Raw genomic sequence first — 23,757 nt, forward strand, 5'->3', positions numbered from 1 at the left:
GAACTGGGGCCAGTTGGAAATGCCAGCATTTCAGAATCACTATTTCTGCTCCACACTTAAGGTGTGAAAGTGTCTTATGCAGCTCTAGGTTACACTTCATAATAGACTCACTGGACCTATGTGTACATAAATGGCTCAAACAATAAGACAATGGCGTGCTACATGGCTAACAAACTAACAAAAACAAGGCATGCTGGGAAATTCAGGGTCTGATGACCCATGACTATGTCCTCACCTAGCACAGCAGTCGGCACAAGAGGATCACTGGGCACTGTGGGAAAATTAAGCATGTGAGGTCATTTCCTGTAACCATGTGAGGTCATCTTCTATAAGCCAGATGCAGCCATTACCAGCTTTAAGGCTTGTCACATTCTGATGACTAATCAGTCCACTAATGTGCACATCGTCATTAAATCAAATAAAACACATCACACAGAATTACTTTCTCTGCAAAAATCATGACAAGCATACCAATCACCTCCTAACATTCTGAGTCCTCTACTAATGAACATTTGCGCAGACATTATGCATTAAAATGAGATTTAACTGGTTTTCTGAGCAATTTCTCCGCAGTAAGTTAATGACAGATATTATACAGATATTAGGCCTTTTTTGTACTACACTATATATTGTATTACATATTGGCTTTGGAGTAGTGGTGCGTCTGCAAAGTGTAAACGTAAAGTGCAAAGTTACTTTTTTAAAATAAAGTTTTTAAAAAGACCAAAGTAGCAAAACAGATATACTTAATTAAAAATTAAAACATTGTCTTCAGAAATATAATGGCATTCATAATAAATGAAAGGAGTCATTTCTGAATTGAAGCACCAGTATTAACAAAAGTGATTCAGAAATAAACTTTTAAATAAACAATTATTTATAAAATATTTATAAGATAGTTCAAAATACACCTTGTTGGTAACCAATGAACTGCATTCCAACTGCTATAAAATGACCTCTGACTGCTTTAATCTGTACAAGATGATTCTTTTTCCTGGAATGAATCATCTTGTACAGATTAAAGCAATCAGAGGTCATTTAATAAAAACTCTCAGTTTACAATCTGGTTTTGTCTGTCCATCTCTCTCTCTCTCTCCTCCCAGCGCTGGCCCGTAGCTGGTCCCTGATTGGACGGCACTCACTTCTGTTGGAGAAGCTGTGTGAGTCCATGAAGGTGACGGAGTGAGGCTCCTCCGCGTGGACCGTGCTTGGGTCGGCACCGCTGCCGTCCAAAGAGTTCACCATGTGGGTCATCTCCTGCCGGGCTCCGCCAATGGCGTCCTTGCGCTTCTTAGCAAGTTTCCTGCCGAAGAGACAGAGACGCACTTTCAGCCAACAGAAACGTCCCCATCGCAGCATCAACACCACCCCAGGTGACCCTGCACCCCAGGTGACCCTGCACCCCAGGTGGCCCTGCACCCCAGGTGACCCTGCACCCCAGATCACCCTTCAAAGCAGGTGTGACCCTTCACCCCAGATGACCCTTCACACAAGGGACCCTGAAGCAGTTTCCTCTCTGCAGGTGTTTGTTATTGTTTATGAATGCGGCACTGTACTACAGTGGTTAGGGAGGTGGGCATATAACTCAGAGGTTGTGGGTTTGATTCCCAGATGGGGCACTGCTCTTGTTCCCTGAAGCAAAGTACTTAACCCAAACTGCTCGAGCAAACATCCAACTGCCTCAACACTGCTTTTACATTAAAATTGCATGTTAAAATTCTAAACTCTTTCAGGAGTATCTTCTAAATTAATAAATACTGTAATTTCAGACTTTTCAAGAAAATCTGCAGCTGCTCGATCCCCTGAATCACGTCACAGTGCACAACCCCACATGAAGCCATTTCACAGGTTATCAGGTGCCACCTTCTCAAAGTAACAAGACTAAAGTCCTCTGCACTTGAAACAGTGCTCCGTTCCCTCTGAAGGTGGTACAAATCCCATACTCATACTCAGAAACAAAATGGCTGAATTGGGACAGAAATGAAGCAGATTCATTTTCCAGCTCCGCGTGTCCTCCTCCTGCACTATGGGTGAGAGTACCAGTAGAGTGAAGCTGGGTGCTGTAATGGTACCAGGTGAAGCTGGGTGCTGTAACTGGGAGATGTAATGGTATGAGGTGAAGCTGGGTGCTGTAACTGGGTGCTGTAATGGTATGAGGTGAAGCTGGGTGCTGTAATGGTATGAGGTGAAGCTGGGTGCTGTAACTGGGTGCTGTAATGGTAGGAGGTGAAGCTGAGTGCTGTAATGGTATGAGGTGAAGCTGGGTGCTGTAATGGTACCAGGTGAAGCTGGGTGCTGTAACTGGGTGCTGTAATGGTACGAGGTGAAGCTGGGTGCTGTAATGGTATGAGGTGAAGCTGGGTGCTGTAACTGGGTGCTGTAATGGTACGAGGTGAAGCTGGGTGCTGTAATGGTATGAGGTGAAGCTGGGTGCTGTAACTGGGTGCTGTAATGGGTGCTGTAATGGTATGAGGTGAAGCTGGTGCTGTAACTGGGTGCTGTAATGGTATGAGGTGAAGCTGGGTGCTGTAATGGTAGAGGTGAAGCTGGGAGCTGTAATGGTATGAGGTGAAGCTGGGTGCTGTAACTGGTGCTGTAATGGGTGCTGTAATGGTATGAGGTGAAGCTGGGTGCTGTAACTGGGTGCTGTAATGGTATGAGGTGAAGCTGGGTGCTGTAATGGTAGGAGGTGAAGCTGGGAGCTGTAATGGTATGAGGTGAAGCTGGGTGCTGTAACTGGGTGCTGTAATGGGTGCTGTAATGGTATGAGGTGAAGCTGGGTGCTGTAACTGGGTGCTGTAATGGTACCAGGTGAAGCTGGGTGCTGTAATGGTATGAGGTGAAGCTGGGAGCTGTAATGGTATGAGGTGAAGCTGGGTGCTGTAACTGGGTGCTGTAATGGTACCAGGTGAAGCTGGGTGCTGTAACTGGGTGCTGTAATGGTATGAGGTGAAGCTGGGTGCTGTAACTGGTGCTGTAATGGTACGAGTGAGCTGGTGCTGTAATGGTATGAGGTGAAGCTGGGTGCTGTAACTGGGTGCTGTAATGGTATGAGGTGAAGCTGGGTGCTGTAATGGTAGAGGTGAAGCTGGAGCTGTAATGGTATGAGTGAAGCTGGGTGCTGTAACTGGGTGCTGTAATGGGTGCTGTAATGGTATAGGTGAAGCTGGGTGCTGTAACTGGGTGCTGTAATGGTACCAGGTGAAGCTGGGTGCTGTAATGGTATGAGGTGAAGCTGGGAGCTGTAATGGTATGAGGTGAAGCTGGGTGCTGTAACTGGGTGCTGTAATGGTACCAGGTGAAGCTGGGTGCTGTAACTGGGTGCTGTAATGGTATGAGGTGAAGCTGGGTGCTGTAACTGGGTGCTGTAATGGTACGAGGTGAAGCTGGGTGCTGTAATGGTATGAGGTGAAGCTGGGTGCTGTAATGGTACCAGGTGAAGCTGGGTGCTGTAACTGGGTGCTGTAATGGTACCAGGTGAAGCTGGGTGCTGTAATGGTATGAGGTGAAGCTGGGTGCTGTAACTGGGTGCTGTAATGGTACGAGGTGAAGCTGGGTGCTGTAATGGTACGAGGTGAAGCTGGGTGCTGTAATGGTATGAGATGAAGCTGGGTGCTGTAATGGTACCAGGTGAAGCTGGGTGCTGTAACTGGGTGCTGTAATGGTACGAGGTGAAGCTGGGTGCTGTAATGGTATGAGGTGAAGCTGGGTGCTGTAACTGGGTGCTGTAATGGTACGAGGTGAAGCTGGGTGCTGTAATGGTATGAGGTGAAGCTGGGTGCTGTAATGGTATGAGGTGAAGCTGGGTGCTGTAATGGTGCGAGGCTGAGCATTTCTTTAATCAAACTGTGCTGCTATCATTTTCTCCTGGGTGACTCTAGGGCTCCTGCTTCTATTCTGAGAGAGTGCAGCTAAACCTCTATGATAACACTATGGAAATTTAAGGGCCAGGCTTGTCACAGTGAGCTGAACAGGAGCCTTTTATTTTGAGTGAGAATGGGCCTGTGCATAGCACTGCAGCACAGGGCAGGACTGCTCAGTGGCCTGTGCGTAGCACTGCAGCACAGGGCAGGACTGCTCAGCACAGGGCAGGACCGCTCAGTGGCCTGTGCGTAGCACTGCAGCACAGGGCAGGACTGCTCAGTGGCCTGTGCGTAGCACTGCAGCACAGGGCAGGACTGCTCAGTGGCCTGTGTGTAGCACTGCAGCACAGGGCAGGACTGCTCAGTGGCCTGTGCGTAGCACTGCAGCACAGGGCAGGACTGCTCAGCACAGGGCAGGACTGCTCAGTGGCCTGTGTGTAGCACTGCAGCACAGGGCAGGACCACTCAGTGGCCTGTGCGTAGCACTGCAGCACAGGGCAGGACTGCTCAGTGGCCTGTACGCAGCACTGCAGCACAGCGCAGGACTGCTCAGTGCAGGGCAGGACTGCTCAGTGGCCTGTACGCAGCACTGCAGCACAGCGCAGGACTGCTCAGTGCAGGGCAGGACCACTCAGTGGCCTGTGCGTAGCACTGCAGCACAGGGCAGGACTGCTCAGTGGCCTGTGCGCAGCACTGCAGCACAGGGCAGGACTGCTCAGTGGCCTGTGTGTAGCACTGCAGCACAGGGCAGGACTGCTCAGTGGCCTGTGCGTAGCACTGCAGCACAGGGCAGGACTGCTCAGCACAGGGCAGGACTGCTCAGTGGCCTGTGTGTAGCACTGCAGCACAGGGCAGGACCACTCAGTGGCCTGTGCGTAGCACTGCAGCACAGGGCAGGACTGCTCAGTGGCCTGTACGCAGCACTGCAGCACAGCGCAGGACTGCTCAGTGCAGGGCAGGACCACTCAGTGGCCTGTGCGTAGCACTGCAGCACAGGGCAGGACTGCTCAGTGGCCTGTACGCAGCACTGCAGCACAGCGCAGGGCAGGACCACTCAGTGGCCTGTGTGTAGCACTGCAGCACAGGGCAGGGCCTGCTGTGCAGCTCAGAAAAAGCAGGGTCTCCTCAGAGACGATACAGGGGTTAAAAACCCGCCGGTCCATGTGCAGACAGATGGGCGTTCAGCGGGGGGACAGCGCTAATTGTGAAATTACAAAAGCAATTATCTGCTGATGGGGCATTCCCCCCTATCAGGGCATGTAAATGAGCTATTAACAGAGACACTGCAACGTGAGCCGCAGAAATAATCATCCTCAAACCACTCGCCTCCCAAAACTAGCTCTTCATTCCTACAGCCCCACAGCTGAAAATAAGTGCTTTTTAATTGTCTTCAGAAAAGATATTTTGTCATGGGCTATTTTGTCTAAGGCTAATTTATCATAGCTTTTAAAACTCGCTGGGATAAACACGCATCTAATAACTGCACAGAAACACTAAAACAACAGAATAAAGTATTGGGAGAAAGTTACATTATATATATATAGTATATTATACCCCATTTACGGTCTTCATTTCAACTATTCTGTCCTGAAATGGGCAGTTAGGAAGCAGCTCATGGGCGAGAGTGAAAATGCTCTGTGGTTATTGTTGAATGGCTTTAGCGCTCAATGCTTATGCAGAATGTTCTGGAAGCGCTTCAGTGTGGAGAGCAGCTGGCTCAGAGAAACAGATCTGAGTGGAGGGATATGAATGCAGCATGAGAAAGGAAGCAAGCCTCCAGCCCTCCTCTTCATCACTGATATCTAAGCCTCCAGCCCTCCTCTTCATCACTGATATCTAAGCCTCCAGCTCTCCTCTTCATCACTGATATCTAAGCCTCCAGCCCTCCTCTTCATCACTGATATCTAAGCCTCCAGCCCTCCTCTTCATCACTGATATCTAAGCCTCCAGCCCTCCTCTTCATCACTGATATCTAAGCCTCCGGCCCTCCTCTTCATCACTGATATCTAAGCCTCCAGCCCTCCTCTTCATCACTGATAGCTAAGCCTCTGGCCCTCCTCTTCATCACTGATATCTAAGCCTCCGGCCCTCCTCTTCATCACTGATATCTAAGCCTCCAGCCCTCCTCTTCATCACAGATATCTCAGGCTCCGGCCCACCTCTTCATCACTGAGATCTAAGCCTCCGGCCCTCCTCTTCATCACTGAGATCTAAGCCTCCGGCCCTCCTCTTCATTACTGATATCTAGGCCTCCGTGCCCTCCTCTTCATCACTTCAAGCCCATGCTTATGAAAGGCCAACTGTGACCAATAACCTTCAGAAAAACATATCTTTTGCCTTCACACTGTTTCTTTAGAAAAGCGGTTAAATGGATGAATGAACACATGAGCACACAAACACACACACTCACAAACACACAAACACCCCCCCCCCACACACACACAAGCACACCCCCCACAAACACACACACACACATGCACACAAAAACACACATACACACATGCACACACACACACACACACAAACACACATGCACACACACAAACACACACACACACACACATAAACACACATACACACATGCACAGACACAAACACACGCACACACACGCACACACACAACCACACATATGCACACACACATGCACACACACAAACACACATACACACACACACAAACACACACATGCACACACACATACATGTACACACACACATACACACACACACACACATAACGCAAGTGCAGCATTCTTTTTTCAAACACCACTTGCAGCTTCTGTTTGGATCTGCTGAGTGTATGAGACTTTTGCAGATGATCTGAATGATGTGTTGCTTTTTAATTGAAAAAAGGATACTGCATCTTTAAAACACTACAAATCTCCTGAAGACAAGGTGCCGTGTGTTTTACTTACAGGTAATAGGAGTAGGAATAGTGGGTCCTCCTGGCCAGCAGGGGGCAGCAGAATAAAGAGACTGGTGAATGGATTGTGTGAGTCCATTATATCAACAGAAAGCAGAGAAGAATTCAACTTTGCATGATTTGTGTTGTGGTTAGCATTTAGCATTACAGTCCATTTCTAAATAGTGAGTAACATGCAGTTAGAGCTTATTGCTTTGGCCTCAGTTTTTACATAAAATCGCTGAAATATGACATGCAATAAGTTATATAAAATACTTTTTAACTGAGTGAATTGTGATTGTCTGTTATTTAATGGAAAATTGGTGGGATGTATTTCAAAGTCAATTCTATGCTTAGTAACTCTGCAACATCCCCTGATCTTTAATGTATTTGTTAATGTACATAAAATATGCATATGGTGCAAGAATAAAATTCTGAACCAGGGCAGGCATTAATGACAAACGTTTCCAGCTGGAACATACAGGGCTTGAATAGCACATTTTAAAGATGCAGTATCTTCAGCTGTATTCATTTTATTGTTAGAAAACACATCACATTTGTTTTTAAGGATAGAAAACCATGTCACTCCACAGAGCTGGTGATTGTGTGCATGTTCACTCAGAAACGCAGTGTAATTGTGCAGTTCTGTGTTGGCATTTACACTCGAGCAGCACACAGGTAGGAATTAACTGGCCCCGCTGTAGCGATCATGGAGACCGAAGGAACAAATGGAACATTTAAACAGGTGATAAACAGGCACCAACAGCACCATCGAAACCAGCAGCACAGACACCCAAACGCTGTGGGGGGGGGGGGGGGGATCAGCCAACAGCGCCATCGAAACCATCAGCACAGACACCCAAACGCTGGGGTCAGCAACAGCACCACGAACATCAGCAAGACACCAACGCGGGGGGGGGGGGGTCAGCCAACTGTACCATCGAAACCGATCAGCACAGACACCCAAACGCTGGGGGGGGGGGGGGAGGAGGGGGGGTCAGGCAACAGCACCATCGAAACCATCAGCACAGACACCCAAACGCTGAGGGGGGGGGGGCGTAGATCTCCCTGCTCCACGTTTCACAAACATCAGTTCACACATGAGTTCACATCAGCACCTGCACAGAGAAGCACTGAAACTATCAGCACAAACTGCACCTGTTTGTCCCTCTCATGATGCCATACTATGAGCACACTGGCTGTTTGAAAGGTGGGGAGATATAGGATTATGGAAATACAGTAATATTTCCTTTTGTACCAGGAAACTGCTGTATTTGCTCTATGCAGGGAGAAACAATCGGAAGAATCCAAAAAAACTGTTCTCATTTTGTCCCAAATGTGCTTTGGCAGTGAGACAGATTAATATTTAATGCATCAACGGTTCATCACCTTTTCCAGTGTTTACTACAGACTGATAAAAATAACTCAGTTTATGAGCAGATCATTGAGACTGAGCTGTGGATACTTCCCCGTACCTTCGCTTCACGGTCACTTCCCCGTCACACCTGAGTTTGAATGACAGCATAATTCCAGCCGCACTGCTACATTATTTTGTCATATTTCAGAATTCAATCATTCAAACAGTCACTCGAAGCCATTCAAAATGATTACTCTGTGATGAGATTACCATTCAGCATGGAGTGATGGACGGGTTTCTTAAATAAGAAATTCCAAACTAGGAAACCAATGAAAGTTAAAAGTCACCTCTGCCGTGAATATTGTAACTTAGGAAATTAAATTAGAAAAACACTGAATTTCAACCAGGTCCATTGTTATTCTCACCACAAAAAAACTGCTTACAAAACGTAAAATCTTCCGTTTCACACAGAAAGCAACAGATGAGAGTGAGATATGTAATATGTTTTAAAAAATAATTTTATGTCAAAACTGCAGCTGCAGATCAACATAATCTGGAGGAATTAATAATTTAAGAGAAGATTTTTCACATTAAATTGCTACAATCTCATTTAGAGAAATCTACTGTTACACCGCCAGCATAAGCCATGAACAATATTAACAACCAAAGGACTAAAGCAGAGAATCCCTACATGTGTTCTCTCAGGTTGAAAAGATCCTTTAAAATCTCACACCATTCCAGCGGCCATTGATTACAGTATATTTTCATTCAATGGAAACATTTATCTACGGAAGAAAATCCTTTAAGAAGCTTCAAAATGCATTCAAAAGCCAAAATGAAAGTAGGAGCGTTTACTGGCAGTTGAGTCACACCGCGGACTATAGGAATCTTTCATTTCTCCAAACATGTTTTTCCACTGCAAAGTCCCCCAGCTCTGTCAATCTTACTTCCCCTAACCAAGAAAACACCAGACCCAGCCTGCAGCGGCCCAAGGAAGCAGAGAGGACAGAAGAACGGGGGGGAGGAGGAGGGGGAGAGGAGGAGGAGGAGGAGGGTGGGGAGGAGTTGTACAGGGTCACACGGTCTATGATTGACAGCAGTACACCAGCAGAGGTGCTGTTCATTGTACTTAATGGCCCCTAAAACACCCATACTGCACCCGTGCACTGCTCTCCACTTACATGCACACTCCTGTTTCATCCCCTTTTTTTACCTTCATCCCTCCATCATTCCCATCCATAACTCCTCCGCACTCCCACTTGCTTTATCTGGACATGGTGTGTGTGCGTATATGTGTGTGTGTGTGTGTATGCGTGTTTGTGTGTGTGTGTGTGTGTGTCTGTGTCTGTGTATGTTTGTGCATATGTGTGTGTGTGTCTGTGTGTGTGTGTGTCTGTGTATGTCTGGACTTTTAGTATGTTTGTATATTGGCTTGTAGGATTTACATCTTGACACTGTTTATGTGTCCTTGTTACCATTCCTAGAGTGTTAGGGTGAGGAGTGAAGTCCGGTCTGTAGTGTGTCTGTTCCTATTGGGCTGTTGTGCTATGTCTGTAGTGTGTCTTCCTATTGGGCTGTTGTGCTATGTCTGTAGTGTGTCTTTTCCTGCAGGGCTGCATGTGTCTGTAGTATGTCTGTTCCTGTAGAGGTACAACTCTTGTGTTTGTAATGTTTCTGTTCCTTTAGAGGTACAGCTTTGTGTCTGTAGTGTGTTTGTTCCTGTAGAAGTACAACTCGGTGTCTGTAGTATGTCTGTAGGAAGAATGCTGAATTCAAACTATAGAATAAATTAGGTTCTCCATTCAGTAATTAAAAATTGTAATGCATATAAATGCCCAATAGGTGGCAGCATTGGTCATCCAAAGTGAAATTAAGAGCTGCTACAGGGCCATATTGGCAGGCGATATCACCTGAGTTCAACCTGCGTTTAGAAGCACAGGCTGCAGTGTGAGTTTAAACTGCGTTTAGGAGCACAGGCTGCTGTGTGTGAGTTTAACCTGCATTTAGGAGCACAGTGTGTGAGTTTAACCTGCGTTTAGGAGCACAGGCAGCTGTGTATGAGTTCAACCTGCGTTTAGGAGCACAGTGTGTGAATTTAACCTGTGTTTAGGAGCACAGTGTGTGAGTTTAACCTGCGTTTAGGAGCACAGTGTGTGAGTTTAACCTGCGTTTAGGAGCACAGGGTGTGAGTTTAAACTGCGTTTAGGAGCATAGTGTGTGAGTTTAACCTGCGTTTAGGAGCAGTCTGCTGTGCTCCAGTGCAGCATACACAGTGTAGTCTATTGGGTAAGGATCTGGTCTTGTAACCTAAAAGTTCATTCCTGAATAGGTCACTGCCATTGTACCCTTGAGCAAGGTGCTTAACCTGCATTGCTCCAGTATATCCAGCTGTATAAATGGACGCAATGTAAATGCTGTGTAAAAAGTGGTGTAAATCACTCTGGATAAGAGTGTCTGCTAAATGCCTGTAATGTAATGCTGTAATGTAGTGTAATGTAATGTAATGCTGTAAAAAGACACAGTCTGCACACTAATCAATACCTAGAGTCTGCACTAGTCATTACATTACATTTATTTAGCAGATGCTTTTATCCAAAGCGACGTACTCAATACCTACAGTCAGCACACTACTGAGCATGCTCAGAGACTGGAGCAGTACTGGACTGAGCATGCTCAGAGACTGGAGCAGTGCTGCACAGAGCATGCTCAGACACTACAGCAGTGCTGGACTGAACATGCTCAGACACTGTAGCTGTGCTGGACCGAGCATGCTCAGTGACTCAAGCTATGTAGGACTGAGCGTGCTCAGAGTCTGCAGCAGTGCTACACTGAGTATGCTCAGAGATTGGAGCTGTGCTGGACTGAGCATGCTCAGAGACTGGAGCTGTGCTGGACTGAGCATGCTCAGAGACTGCAGCAGTGCTGGACTGAGCATGCTCAGAGACTGCAGCAGTGCTGGACAGAGCATGCTCAGAGATGGGAGCTATGCCTGACTGAGCATGCTCAGAGACTGGAGCATGCTCAGACTCACCTCTTCTTGAACAGCAGGACCGCGAGGAGGAGGATGAGGACAAAGACCAGGGCTCCAGCGCCGATGCCAGCTATCTTCACCACCCTGTCTGTCTGCTTGGCTGGGTCAGGGATCACCTCCGGCTCCTCTGTGGCCCCTGCACGCGCAAACACACACACACACACACACACACACACACACACACACACACACACACACACACACACAAGCACACACACACACACACACACACACAAGCACACACGCACGCACACACCAACAAACACACACACACACACACACAGCACACACACCACACACACACAAGCACACACCACGCACACACACACAAGCACACAAGCACACACACAACACACACACACAAGCACACAGCACACACACACACAGCACCACGCATGCACGCACACAAACACAGCACACACAGCACACCACGCACACGCACACACACACACAATGCACACAACACAAGCACACACACGCATGCACGCACGCACCACCACACACAACACACACACACACACACACAACAAGCAACAAACACAGCACAATTGACACACCAGCACACAGCACTAGCATGCACACAACACACACGCCACAAGAACAAAATTCTGTTCTGTCTTCTATATGCAAACACAGGCAGTCACTCTCTTTCTCTCTCTCTCCTTCTCCCTCTCCATCTCTCTCTCTCTCTCTCACATACACACACACAGTGTACTGTGCACTGTCAGACTAAGGACCAGATTACTGAAACTGTTTAAACAGAATTGTGGAGTCTGTAACCTCTCTGAATGCTTAAATGGTGAAATATAATGTTCTCAAATGTTCCTGAAACCAACCCGAGTGCAGAAGGGCTGTAACACAGACATATTACTGGGCTCATCACACATGAAATACGGGAGCATCAGTCATCACAGACACCTGCCAGCATGAGTAATACACCCCCTACAAACCCCCTCTCCACAGAGCCTGTGTGTGTGTGTGTGTGTGAGTGTGCGTGTGTGTGTGTGTTTGCGTGCGTGCGTGCGTGCGTGCGTGCATGTGTGCTTGTGTGTGTGTCTCCTCAGCCATGCTAGCATGCAGCCTGTCCTCAGCCATGCTAGCATGCAGCCTCTCCTCAGCCATGCTAGCATGCAGCCTCTCCTCAGCCATGCTAGCATGTACCCTCTCCTCAGCCATGCTAGCATGCAGCCTCTCCTCAGCCATGCTAGCATGCAGCCTCTCCTCAGCCATGCTAGCATGTACCCTCTCCTCAGCCATGCTACCATGCAGCCTCTCCTCAGCCATGCTAGAATGCAGCCTCTCCCAGCTAATCCCTCTCCCCAGCACCAATACCAAGGTTCCTGTTTTAAAAAAATCAGGAATGAATTCAGACACAATTGGATTACCCCGTTTCAGAGATAACAAATAAAATTTCCTCCTTTAAAATGAAAATTAAGTTTCCTTCCTGAGGACATGTAGAAGGGGTTCGTACCAAATGGTGAATGGCTGAAATGGTGAATGGCTGAATTGCTTTAGTGACCTGGCACCTGTTTGGCCTTTGTGTGTAAATGGAAACAGTTATTCAGCACAGCCAAAAGTCTCCCACACAAATTCAATGAAGCAGGAGAGAAAGAGTTGGGGTCACAGTGAGAGACTCGGGGTCACAGTGAGAGAGTCGGGGTCACAGTGAGAGAGTTGGGGTCACAGGGGCAGGTGAGAGAGTCGGGGTCACAGTGAGGGAGTCGGGGTCACAGGGAGCGAGTTGGGGTCACAGTGAGAGAGTCGGGGTCACAGGGTCACGGGAGCAGGTGAGAGAGTCAGGGTCACAGTGAGGGAGTCGGGTCACAGTGAGAGAGTTGGGGTCAAAGTGAGAAGTCGGGGTCACAGTGAGAGAGTCGGGGTCACAGTGAGAGAGTTGGGGTCACAGTGAGAAGTTGGGGTCACAGTGAGAAGTCGGGGTCACAGTGAGGGAGTCGGGTCACAGTGAGAAGTTGGGGTCACAGTGAGAAGTCGGGGTCACAGAGAGAAGTCGGGGTCACAGTGAGAAGTCGGGGTCACAGTGAGAAGTCGGGGTGCATGTGCGCCATAGTAGTCAGGAGAGCCTGTTACTCTAATTACAGCTGTAAAGATCTGGTGCAAAAACCCCTACAGTGCAAATATCAGCATCAGAGGGACAGGACCACGATTGGGAAGAGCATGTACTGTATCTGAAAAAATGTTTTATTTCCAACATATGTTCATTTTGAGAAGTTACAGATTCTAAAACTCCATTCTTTGTTTAAACAGTTTCAGAAATTTTTTGGCATTTTAAAGGCATACTATGCAGGATTTTTTCAGCCTGTTTACAATCAATGAAGTCTCCTCTGTCTTCAGCCCCGCCCACTCACCCCCGAGTACCGGACCGAGTCGCTGACATGCAAATTCAGTTGAAACTACTAGTAAATTTCCCCCATCAATTACTTGGACCGGACATTACATTGTTCGGTCGAGACCACAAATCGGCCATGTACAAAAAATTTGAAAACCGGACATTCCAATGAAAAACCAGATGTCTGCAAACCTAGCTGGATAGGTAGAGGTACTGTTACTTCCAGGCCCAACAAAAAGCTAGCCAGCTCAAAGTTTTCATCCTCTTGGCAAACTTCATCTTGGCCATTACAGCGGCTAGCTAGCTATAACAACAAATGCTCCAAAATCTGATCCCAAACCACAGACTCCGTAGACCCCTACTCCCCTCACAGAGAAGAGTGCCACTGCTCAAAATCTGATCCCAAACCACAGACTGTAGCCACCTACTCCCCTCACCTCACAGAGAAAAGTGCCACTGCTCAGGAACGTCCCAAACACATTTTAGAATAACAAATAAAGGTAAAGGTGCAAGAACTTGATGAAAGACAGAGAACCTGCATAGTATGCTTTTAATCTGAGAACTGTATAAACAGCAAATGTCCCCCAGTAAACTCTGACTGGAAGGTCAATGGTTAATCAAAGAAACGCACAAAAGAGACTGTTAATACATGTTAATAATGTGGTCATAACATGCCTACATAGAGTCACACTGGGAATGTTCTTATTACACATCTATAACCGCATAAGAGGTGTTATTGTGGAAAAAGACCAGTAAGGCAGAACAGAAAGAAGGATACCATGGTAATGGTAGTGTGAACTAAACACACACACACGGTCTCTCCCTCACACACACACACACACACAATCTCTCTCTCTCTCTCTCTCTCTCTCTCTCTCACACACACACGGTCTCTCCCTCACACACACACACACACACAATCTCTCTCTCTCTCTCTCTCACACACACACGGTCTCTCCCTCACACACACACACACACACACACACACAATCTCTCTCTCTCTCTCACACACACACATAGTCTCTCCCTCTCTCTCAAACAGAAACACACACACATAGTCACACACACACAATCTCTCTCTCACACACACACACAGTCTGAAGGCCATTCAGTTTGGGGTGTTGTGATTGGAGGGGACTGACACACAGACGGGGGTCATTCATTGGATGAGCCTTCGCCTTTGTTTGCTTCCTGCCCTCACAGCAGCAGCACTTTCTGTGGAAATGATGTTTTTATGGCCATTCTTAATTCTTAATCACTTAAAAAGCCCACATAAAGGCTAAATCGAGCAGGAGAACGCCCCCCCCCCCCCCTCTCTCTGTGGAAAATCCAGGATGCCAGCGCTTTCTGTTCGCTAGTCTAAAGCCACACAGCAGCACAGGGAACTTCACTGCCCAAACATCACAAATAGGCTTTGCCTAAATCCACAGCCCCCCTCCCCCCCCCCCCTCCCTGGCTGGGGACTAACACAACCAGAAGCTCCCATATTATCACAGCAGTGCTCTGACCCGGGGGGGGGGGGGGGGGGGGGGGGGGGGGTTTGCCGCTCGGGAAAAGAATGAAGAGAAAAACACAACATACAGTACAAGCACACCTCTAATTACACACACATCTCTGCCACCAAAGAAAAGGCTCAACAGACAGACAAATTTTGTACCTTTTGTTGCAAGTCTCAGACACTGAGTTTTTGTCTCCTGTAAAACGACAGAAAAAGAAAGTCACGAGTACTGTACTGCTGCTCCCGTACCTTCTCTCTCTCTCTCACTCTCACTCTCACTCTCACTCTCACTCTCACTCTCACTCTCACTCTCACTCTCACTCTCACTCTCACACTCTCTCTCTCTCTCACTCTCTCTCTCTCTCTCTCTCCTCTCTCTCTCTCTCCTCCTCTCTCTCTCTCACACACACACACACACACACGCATGAATGCACACAAGCATGCACACACGCACACATACACACACACACACACACACACATGCTGACCTTCTCCACACTGCTGACAGCCTGGAAGTAGATGTTGTAGTTCTTCCTGGGGGCGAGCGGAGGGTTCCAGAAGCCGTGGTAGGTCCTGTTGTCCCCCACGGTGAATGGCGAGGGCTCGGGCAGGTTGCTTGGTGGCAGTTCGGCAGCAAAGTAGTACGGCGAGCCACCAGAGGAGGCGCTCTGGTATGAGACGGGAACCTGGTAACAGTCCCCAGATACCGCCTCCCGGCGTGCCCGGTGGGGGTTCAGCTCCTCCACCACAATCTGGTACGAGCTGCAGACATACATAACATCACATTACATCCCATTACATAACATCACATCCCATTACATTCCATTACATAACATCCCATTACATTCCATTACATAACATCACATTACATCCCATTACAAAACATCACATTACATAAAATCACATTATATCACATTACATCCCATTACATCCCATTACATAACATCACATCCCATTACATTCCATTACATAACATCACATTACATCCCATTACATAACATCACATTATATCACATTACATCCCATTGCATCACATTACATCCCATTACATAACATCACATTACATCCCATTGCATCACATTACATCCCACTACATAACATCACATTACATGATTTTACATTACATCCCATTACATGATTTTACATTACATCCAATTAAATAACATTATATAATTATACATTGCATACCATTACAATACATCCCATTACATACAATTATATTACATCACATTACATAACATCACATCCCATTACATAACAGTACATTACATCCCATTACATAACTGAATTACATTCTATTACAATACATCCCATTACATAACTATACATTACATAAATTACATTACATCCCATTAAAATCCTGTTACATAACATTTAATTACATCCCAATTCATTATGTTCCCATTACATGACCTAATATCCAGTTACATTAAATCCCATAACATTACATTATATTATATTTTATGTCCCATTGCAATGCATATAATTGAGTTAGGGGCCAGAGCAGAAACTCTGCTGCTCAAGGACAAACCTGAGCACTGTGCATCCTAAAGATTCCCCTGCATCAGCAGCCATGTTTAATATTCCTGGAGCATAAAGACGCTCCAAGAAAATAATTATTTCACTCCTCCAGCCTGGATGAGAATCAATAATGAGCGGGGGAGGGGCTGTTTGTGTTTCTCATTTAGCTGCGAGTGTCAAGGATGTGTTAGAGTGCTACAGACGCCCAGGGCTCCCAGATACATCAAACGCAACCTTTCACTCATCAGGAAGATGGCCAATCAGATCCTGATAGGGTGGGGTCCACATGAGGACCTTCAGACTCCCCAAAGGGGCTGCTAGTTCCCAAACTCCGAGATACCCAGATACCGGCCCAGTGCATTTACAGTGTGTGTGATACCAGCTCAGTGCATGTAGAGTGTGATACCAGCTCGAACCGGGCCGAACCAGCCTGTACCAGGCCAAACCAGGCCTAACCAGACCGAACCCGGCCGTACCAGGCTGAACTGGGCCAGACCAAGCTGTACCAAGCTGAACCAGGCTGAACCAAGCCGAACCGGGCCATACCAGGCTGAACCAGGTGTAAGCAGGTTTAAGTGGGCTCACCTGACGGGAGCACCCTTGGCCTGGGCGGGTTTCAGCAGAACGGTGATGGTGGTGGCGGTCTCGTTCAGGAAAGCCTCCAATCCGTCATACTCCTCCAGTGTAGGAGCTGTGGACAGACACACAGACTGAGAACCAATCACAGACAGAGAAACTACACACAAAACCTCAGACACACAGACTGAGGACCAATCACAGACAGAGAAACTACACACAAAGCCTCATACACACAGACTGAGGACCAATCACAGACAGAGAAACTACACACAAAGCCTCAGACACACAGACTGAGGACCAATCACAGACAGCAAAACTGCACACAAAACTGGCCATCAAAGATATTACACAAAAGGGAAAAGATGCTCTATAAGGTAATGCACCAAAAAGAACACTCAAGACATACTAATCCTGATGACACAGTAGTGAAGAACTTTTCTGTTTAATTTAATATGAAATTACATGTACATCGATATTCATGCTTTCAGTGGCTTATCTTGAAGATTTAAAAATCAATCATCTGTACAGTGCTGGTACTTGGCCTCTGTCAATAGAGCAAGTCAGGTTGTCACTGTGATGTTCTTTTCTTTAAAACTTTGTCTTGAAAGACAGAGAGCATGCAGACATTTCTGTTCCCCTTACCCCTAGTTCCCAGAGTTCACTGCAGTCTCTGTTTATGATGACCATGAGATGTTGTTGAAATGTTTGAGGGGAAATTTATTACAATGCCAAACTGGAAGATCAGCTTTGCTGAACATTCCTTAATTATATATATATAAATCCTCTTCAATTTAAATCACATTAAGAGAATTATGCTATTTCTGGGATGCATTATTACCACAGTAAAGCATAAGGAAGAAAATGCGCGTTTGAGAGAAAAGGGTGAGTCTTCGCTGTAATGCGCAGGTTTGGGAGCACAAACAGGAAGCGGTGTGGGCTGCAGGGTCGCGGCCTGGAGAGAGCCATTAGGGCCCTCTCTGGTATTACAGAGAGCCGGAGACCTGAGTGTTGAGCTCATTTCTGCTTCTGAGCGCGAGCTAAGTGTCTTCTAATGGACTTCAGAACCAAAGGGCACTTTTCCTTTCTATGAAAAAAAGAGATTTAAAATAGAAAGTGGCAAACCGTATTTTATGTTCCCTCACTCACATTACTTACATCACATATCAAGCATTGCGCTCACGAGCAGCTGAAAGCAAATGGATATGATTTACCGCCTTGATGTGCCATTAACCAATCAGCACAAAGGCCTGCCCTCCTCACCAGGGCTGTGCTACCCCCACCCCTACCCCCCCCCCCATTCAAACTTTTCATCTCCTTCTGCTGCTGTATCTCATTTCAGACACATTAAACATCATAAACACAGGCCACTTCCACCACGGCCGAACATGCTGTCTGCAAACTCTTCCTGAAGCATGTCTAAGAAATCAAGAAAGAGAACATCCACCATTCTGCCACCTGCCACAGATTTGACCGCGTAAAAGACAGAGACCCTACAGGAGATGTTAGTGGGGGAACAGACAGAGACCCTACTGGAGATGTTAGTGGGGGAATAGACAGAGACCCTACTGGAGATGTTGGTGGGGGAACAGACAGAGACCCTACTGGAGATGTTAGTGGGGGAATAGACAGAGACCCTACTGAAGATGTTAGTGGGGGAATAGACAGAGACCCTACTGGAGATGTTGGTGGGGTTAATAAACAGAGACCCTACTGGAGATGTTAGTGGGGGAACAGACAGAGACCCTACTGGAGATGTTAGTGGGGGAATAGACAGAGACCCTACTGGAGATGTTAGTGGGGGAATAGACAGAGACCCTACTGGAGATGTTAGTGGGGGAACAGACAGAGACCCTACTGGAGATGTTAGTGGGGGAATAGACAGAGACCCTACTGAAGATGTTAGTGGGGGAATAGACAGAGACCCTACTGGAGATGTTGGTGGGGGAATAGACAGAGACCCTACTGGAGATGTTGGTGGGGGAATAGACAGAGACCCTACTGGAGATGTTGGTGGGGGAATAGACAGAGACCCTACCAGAGATGTTGGTGGTGATGTTGAGGGTGGTGGCGGGCCCCGGGCCCTTGGAGGTGCTGGCGCGGATGCTGAACTGGTAGGTGGTGCCCGGGTGAAGCTGGGGGAAGATGTGGTGGGAGGAGTTTGAGGGCAGCGTCACAGTGAGTGACGGCTGGAGCAGAGGAACGTAGGGGTCAAACGAGCGGATGCTGCTGTAACTGATCTGAAAAACAAACATCACCCAACACACTCAATCAGAACCAGAACATACGAACAACATACACCATCAGAACCAGAACATACAAACAACATACACCATCAGAACCAGAACAGACAACCAACACACTCTATCAAAACCGGAATAAACATCCAACATGCAGTTCATGTGCCGATGTGGATAGAGCTCGTTACCTCATACTGTGTGATGAGCACAGAGCTCGTTACCTCATACTGTGTGATGAGCACAGAGCTCGGGCGACATAGCTCAGGAGGTAAGACCGATTGTCTGGCAGTCGGAGGGTTGCCGGTTCAAACCCCGCCCTGGGCATGTCGAAGTGTCCTTGAGCAAGACACCTATCCCCTAACTGCTCTGGCGAATGAGAGGCATCAATTGTAAAGCGCTTTGGATAAAAGCGCTATATAAATGCAGTCCATTTACCATTCATACTGTGTGATGAGCACAGAGCTCGTTACCTCATATTGTGTGATAAGCACAGAGCTTGTTACCTCATACTGTGTGATGAGCACAGAGCTCGTTACCTCATACTGTGTGATGAGCACAGAGCTTGTTACCTCATACTGTGTGATGAGCACAGAGCTCGTTACCTCATACTGTGTGATGAGCACAGAGCTCGTTACCTCATACTGTGTGATGAGCACAGAGCTCGTTACCTCATACTGTGTGATGAGCACAGAGCTCGTTACCTCATACTGCGTGATGAGCACAGAGCTCGTTACCTCATACCTCATACCGTGTGATGAGCACAGAGCTCGTTACCTCATACTGTGTGATGAGCACAGAGCTCGTTACCTCATACTGTGTGATGAGCACAGAGCTCGTTACCTCATACTGTGTGATGAGCACAGAGCTCGTTACCTCATACTGTGTGATGAGCACAGAGCTCGTTACCTCATACCTTCTGATGAGCACAGAGCTCGTTACCTCATACCGTGTGATGAGCACAGAGCTCGTTACCTCATACTGTGTGATGAGCACAGAGCTCGTTACCTCATACTGTGTGATGAGCACACAGCTCGTTACCTCATACCGTGTGATGAGCACAGAGCTCGTTACCTCATACCGTGTGATGAGCACAGAGCTCGTTACCTCATACTGTGTGATGAGCACAGAGCTCGTTACCTCATACTGTGTGATGAGCACACAGCTCGTTACCTCATACCGTGTGATGAGCACAGAGCTCGTTACCTCATACTGTGTGATGAGCACAGAGCTCGTTACCTCATACTGTGTGATGAGCACAGAGCTCGTTACCTCATATTGTGTGATGAGCACAGAGCTCGTTACCTCATACCTTCTGATGAGCACAGAGCTCGTTACCTCATACTGTGTGATGAGCACAGAGCTCGTTACCTCATACCTTCTGATGAGCACAGAGCTCGTTACCTCATACTGTGTGATGAGCACAGAGCTCGTTACCTCATACTGTGTGATGAGCACAGAGCTCGTTACCTCATACTGTGTGATGAGCACAGAGCTTGTTACCTCATACCGTGTGATGAGCACAGAGCTCGTTACCTCATACCTCATACTGTGTGATGAGCACAGAGCTCGTTACCTCATATTGTGTGATGAGCACAGAGCTCGTTACCTCATACTGTGTGATGAGCACAGAGCTCGTTACCTCATATTGTGTGATGAGCACAGAGCTCGTTACCTCATATTGTGTGATGAGCACAGAGCTCGTTACCTTATACCTTCTGATGAGCACAGAGATCGTTACCTCATACTGTGTGATGAGCACAGAGCTCATTACCTCATACTGTGTGATGAGCACAGAGCTCGTTACCTCATACTGTGTGATGAGCACAGAGCTCGTTACCTCATACCGTGTGATGAGCACAGAGCTCGTTACCTCATACTGTGTGATGAGCACAGAGCTCGTTACCTCATATTGTGTGATGAGCACAGAGCTCGTTACCTCATACTGTGTGATGAGCACAGAGCTCGTTACCTCATACTGTGTGATGAGCACAGAGCTCGTTACCTCATATTGTGTGATGAGCACAGAGCTCGTTACCTCATACCTCATACTGTGTGATGAGCACAGAGCTCGTTACCTCATACTGTGTGATGAGCACAGAGCTCGTTACCTCATATTGTGTGATGAGCACAGAGCTCGTTACCTCATACCTCATACCCTGTGATGAGCACAGAGCTCGTTACCTCATACTGTGTGATGAGCACAGAGCTCGTTACCTCATACTGTGTGATGAGCACAGAGCTCGTTACCTCATACTGTGTGATGAGCACAGAGCTCGTTACCTCATACCTTCTGATGAGCACAGAGCTCGTTACCTCATACTGTGTGATGAGCACAGAGCTCGTTACCTCATACTGTGTGATGAGCACAGAGCTCATTACCTCATACTGTGTGATGAGCACAGAGCTCGTTACCTCATACTGTGTGATGGCTCCGTTCGGTTCCAGAGGTTTCTTCCAGTGCAGAAATATCCGGTCTTCAAACGACGTGGCCTTCAGGGACTGGCTGGGCACGGGGCCGGGAACTGGGACAGGAGACACCCAAAAATCTGCCGTGAGCTCATAAACAGGACTACCCCATGGTGGACAGAGGGGGGTAAACACTGAACTGGTGCGGCAGCGGGGCGATTTAAGGCGGCCTGGGTGTCGTTCTGTTTCTGTGAGCAGATTTGCTTTGTGCCCCATGTGATGTTCATTAGCCATAACAATAAAACGAGAAATAAGACAGAAGACATGAGCCAAACACCAATGGCCCCCTGCCAGTAGCCTGCCACTCCCGGGCCAAGGATTGGCCAAATAAGCCTTTGTGGGAGGAGCTAAATCAGCCTCATGGGAGGAGCTAAATCAGCCTCATGGGAGGGGCTAAAACAGCCTCATGGGCGGAGCTAAATCAGCCACATGGGCGGAGCTAAATCAGCCTCATGGGCTACACATTTTTATTATATTTTAATATATTAATAATATTAAACAGTTTCATTGCTGTAACGTTGAATTATTTTGATAAATGAAAAAGGAATTGTCGTCAGAGCCCATAACAGGGAAAGAAAAGGTGTGAGCCACACTGTGCAGAGTCTGCCTGGCACCTCGTTCCTCCCTATTCGCTCTCTTTAGCACTTTACTCCTTTATGTAATGTTTTATAGTGTCGATTTTAGAAACACGCTTTTATAAAAACACAATTTTATAAAAATGATATGGTTGGTTTCCCATATCACTTACAGGCAGTGAATGATACCATCTTTCAAATACTAAAGTCTCCTACATTTGTGCGGATTTTAACCTCTGTACTGAGTTACACCTGCAGCTGTGCTTCGGTGATCCGCTCATTAATCAGCCATGTAAGAACCACCGGCCAGGTGTGTACAGGTAGTAAATGAGCAATGAACACCTGCACAAATGAGAACAACAAGCAGAGGCTGCATTCATTAAACAAATAACATCCCAGCATGCATTGGGTCCATACAAAGATACTCGACAAGCCATATATTTATGGCAGCTAGAACAGACTCATTGGGTTTTAAAGAGGCCTGCCTGTGGGAGGAAACTAACACAGCTCATGCTGATGTTTCACATGCAGTGACGTCTGAGGGGACATCAGAGTGGAACTCTGAGGCTCAGACATGATCAGGACTGCGTTCTTTCACATGTGAAGCAGAACTGCTGAGCGCTTGCAGAATGGGGGCAAGAGCAACTAGTTTAACCAAAAACTAGTGGGGGGGCTGGGGTCTGACGCCTTATTTCAGATGGGGGGGGGGGGGATCTGGCTCCTTATTCCTGAGGGGGGGGTCTGACTCCTTATTCCTGATGGGGGGGGGGGGTCTGAATCCTTATTCCTGATAGGGCGACATCGCTCAGGAGGTAAGAGCGATTGTCTGGCAGTCGGAGGGTTGCCGGTTCAAACCGCGCCCTGGGGTTAAGACAGCTAACCCCTAACTGCTCTGGCGAGAGGCATCAATTGAAAAGCGCTTTGGATAAAAGCGCTATATAAATGCAGTCCATTTACCATTTACCATAGGGGGGGGGGTCTGAATTCTTATTACGGTCCCTATGGAGTGTGAGTGATATAGCGCCCTCACCGTCCTCGTCCGTCTGAATCACCACCTCGTCGCTCTCCTTGCGCCCCTCTGGGTTGGTGAGGATCATTTTGAGGGTGACGTTGGTGTTGGGGGGCAGGTTCCCCACCACATGCCGGGGGGCTTTGGGGTCCATGTCCAGGCAGTCGGACTTCGTGTGGTAGTGGTAGCAGATGGTGACGTTGAAGGTGTGGCAGCGGGTGATGTTGTAGCCCAGAGATTCCCAGTCGACAGCGATGAAGCGCGACTGCGTCTCAGCGATCTTCACACTCTTAGGGGTGCGCATAGGCTCTGCAGGGACCCCAAAACAAGTCCATTCAACTTGATTCGTATAGAGCTTTTACAGCGACACTG

The 23,757-nt window shown here is 47.5% G+C and overlaps 1 protein-coding gene across 13 annotated transcripts in view; it reads right to left on the reverse strand.

Moving 5' to 3' along the window:
- The window catches only part of LOC135238676 (receptor-type tyrosine-protein phosphatase kappa-like), a 164,375-nt gene that overhangs the window by 21,889 nt on the left and 118,729 nt on the right, over positions 1-23,757 (reverse strand). For 9 of the 13 annotated variants that reach the window (XM_064306815.1, XM_064306822.1, XM_064306821.1 and 6 more), the window contains exons 8-17: positions 23,407-23,694; positions 21,748-21,857; positions 19,134-19,335; positions 17,105-17,210; positions 15,487-15,760; positions 15,158-15,194; positions 11,154-11,289; positions 6,779-6,808; positions 1,143-1,303; positions 236-271 (exon numbers count right to left, since the gene is read on the reverse strand). In XM_064306815.1, the coding sequence (XP_064162885.1) occupies positions 236-271; positions 1,143-1,303; positions 6,779-6,808; positions 11,154-11,289; positions 15,158-15,194; positions 15,487-15,760; positions 17,105-17,210; positions 19,134-19,335; positions 21,748-21,857; positions 23,407-23,694 (1,380 nt within the window). The remainder of the gene's footprint in view (positions 1-235; positions 272-1,142; positions 1,304-6,778; positions 6,809-11,153; positions 11,290-15,157; positions 15,195-15,486; positions 15,761-17,104; positions 17,211-19,133; positions 19,336-21,747; positions 21,858-23,406; positions 23,695-23,757) is intronic. The other 4 variants (XM_064306819.1, XM_064306832.1, XM_064306841.1 and 1 more) reach the window with 1 other exon arrangement.

Source organism: Anguilla rostrata, chromosome 1, assembly GCF_018555375.3.
Source record: "Anguilla rostrata isolate EN2019 chromosome 1, ASM1855537v3, whole genome shotgun sequence".
Classification (NCBI taxonomy): Eukaryota; Metazoa; Chordata; class Actinopteri; order Anguilliformes; family Anguillidae; genus Anguilla; species Anguilla rostrata.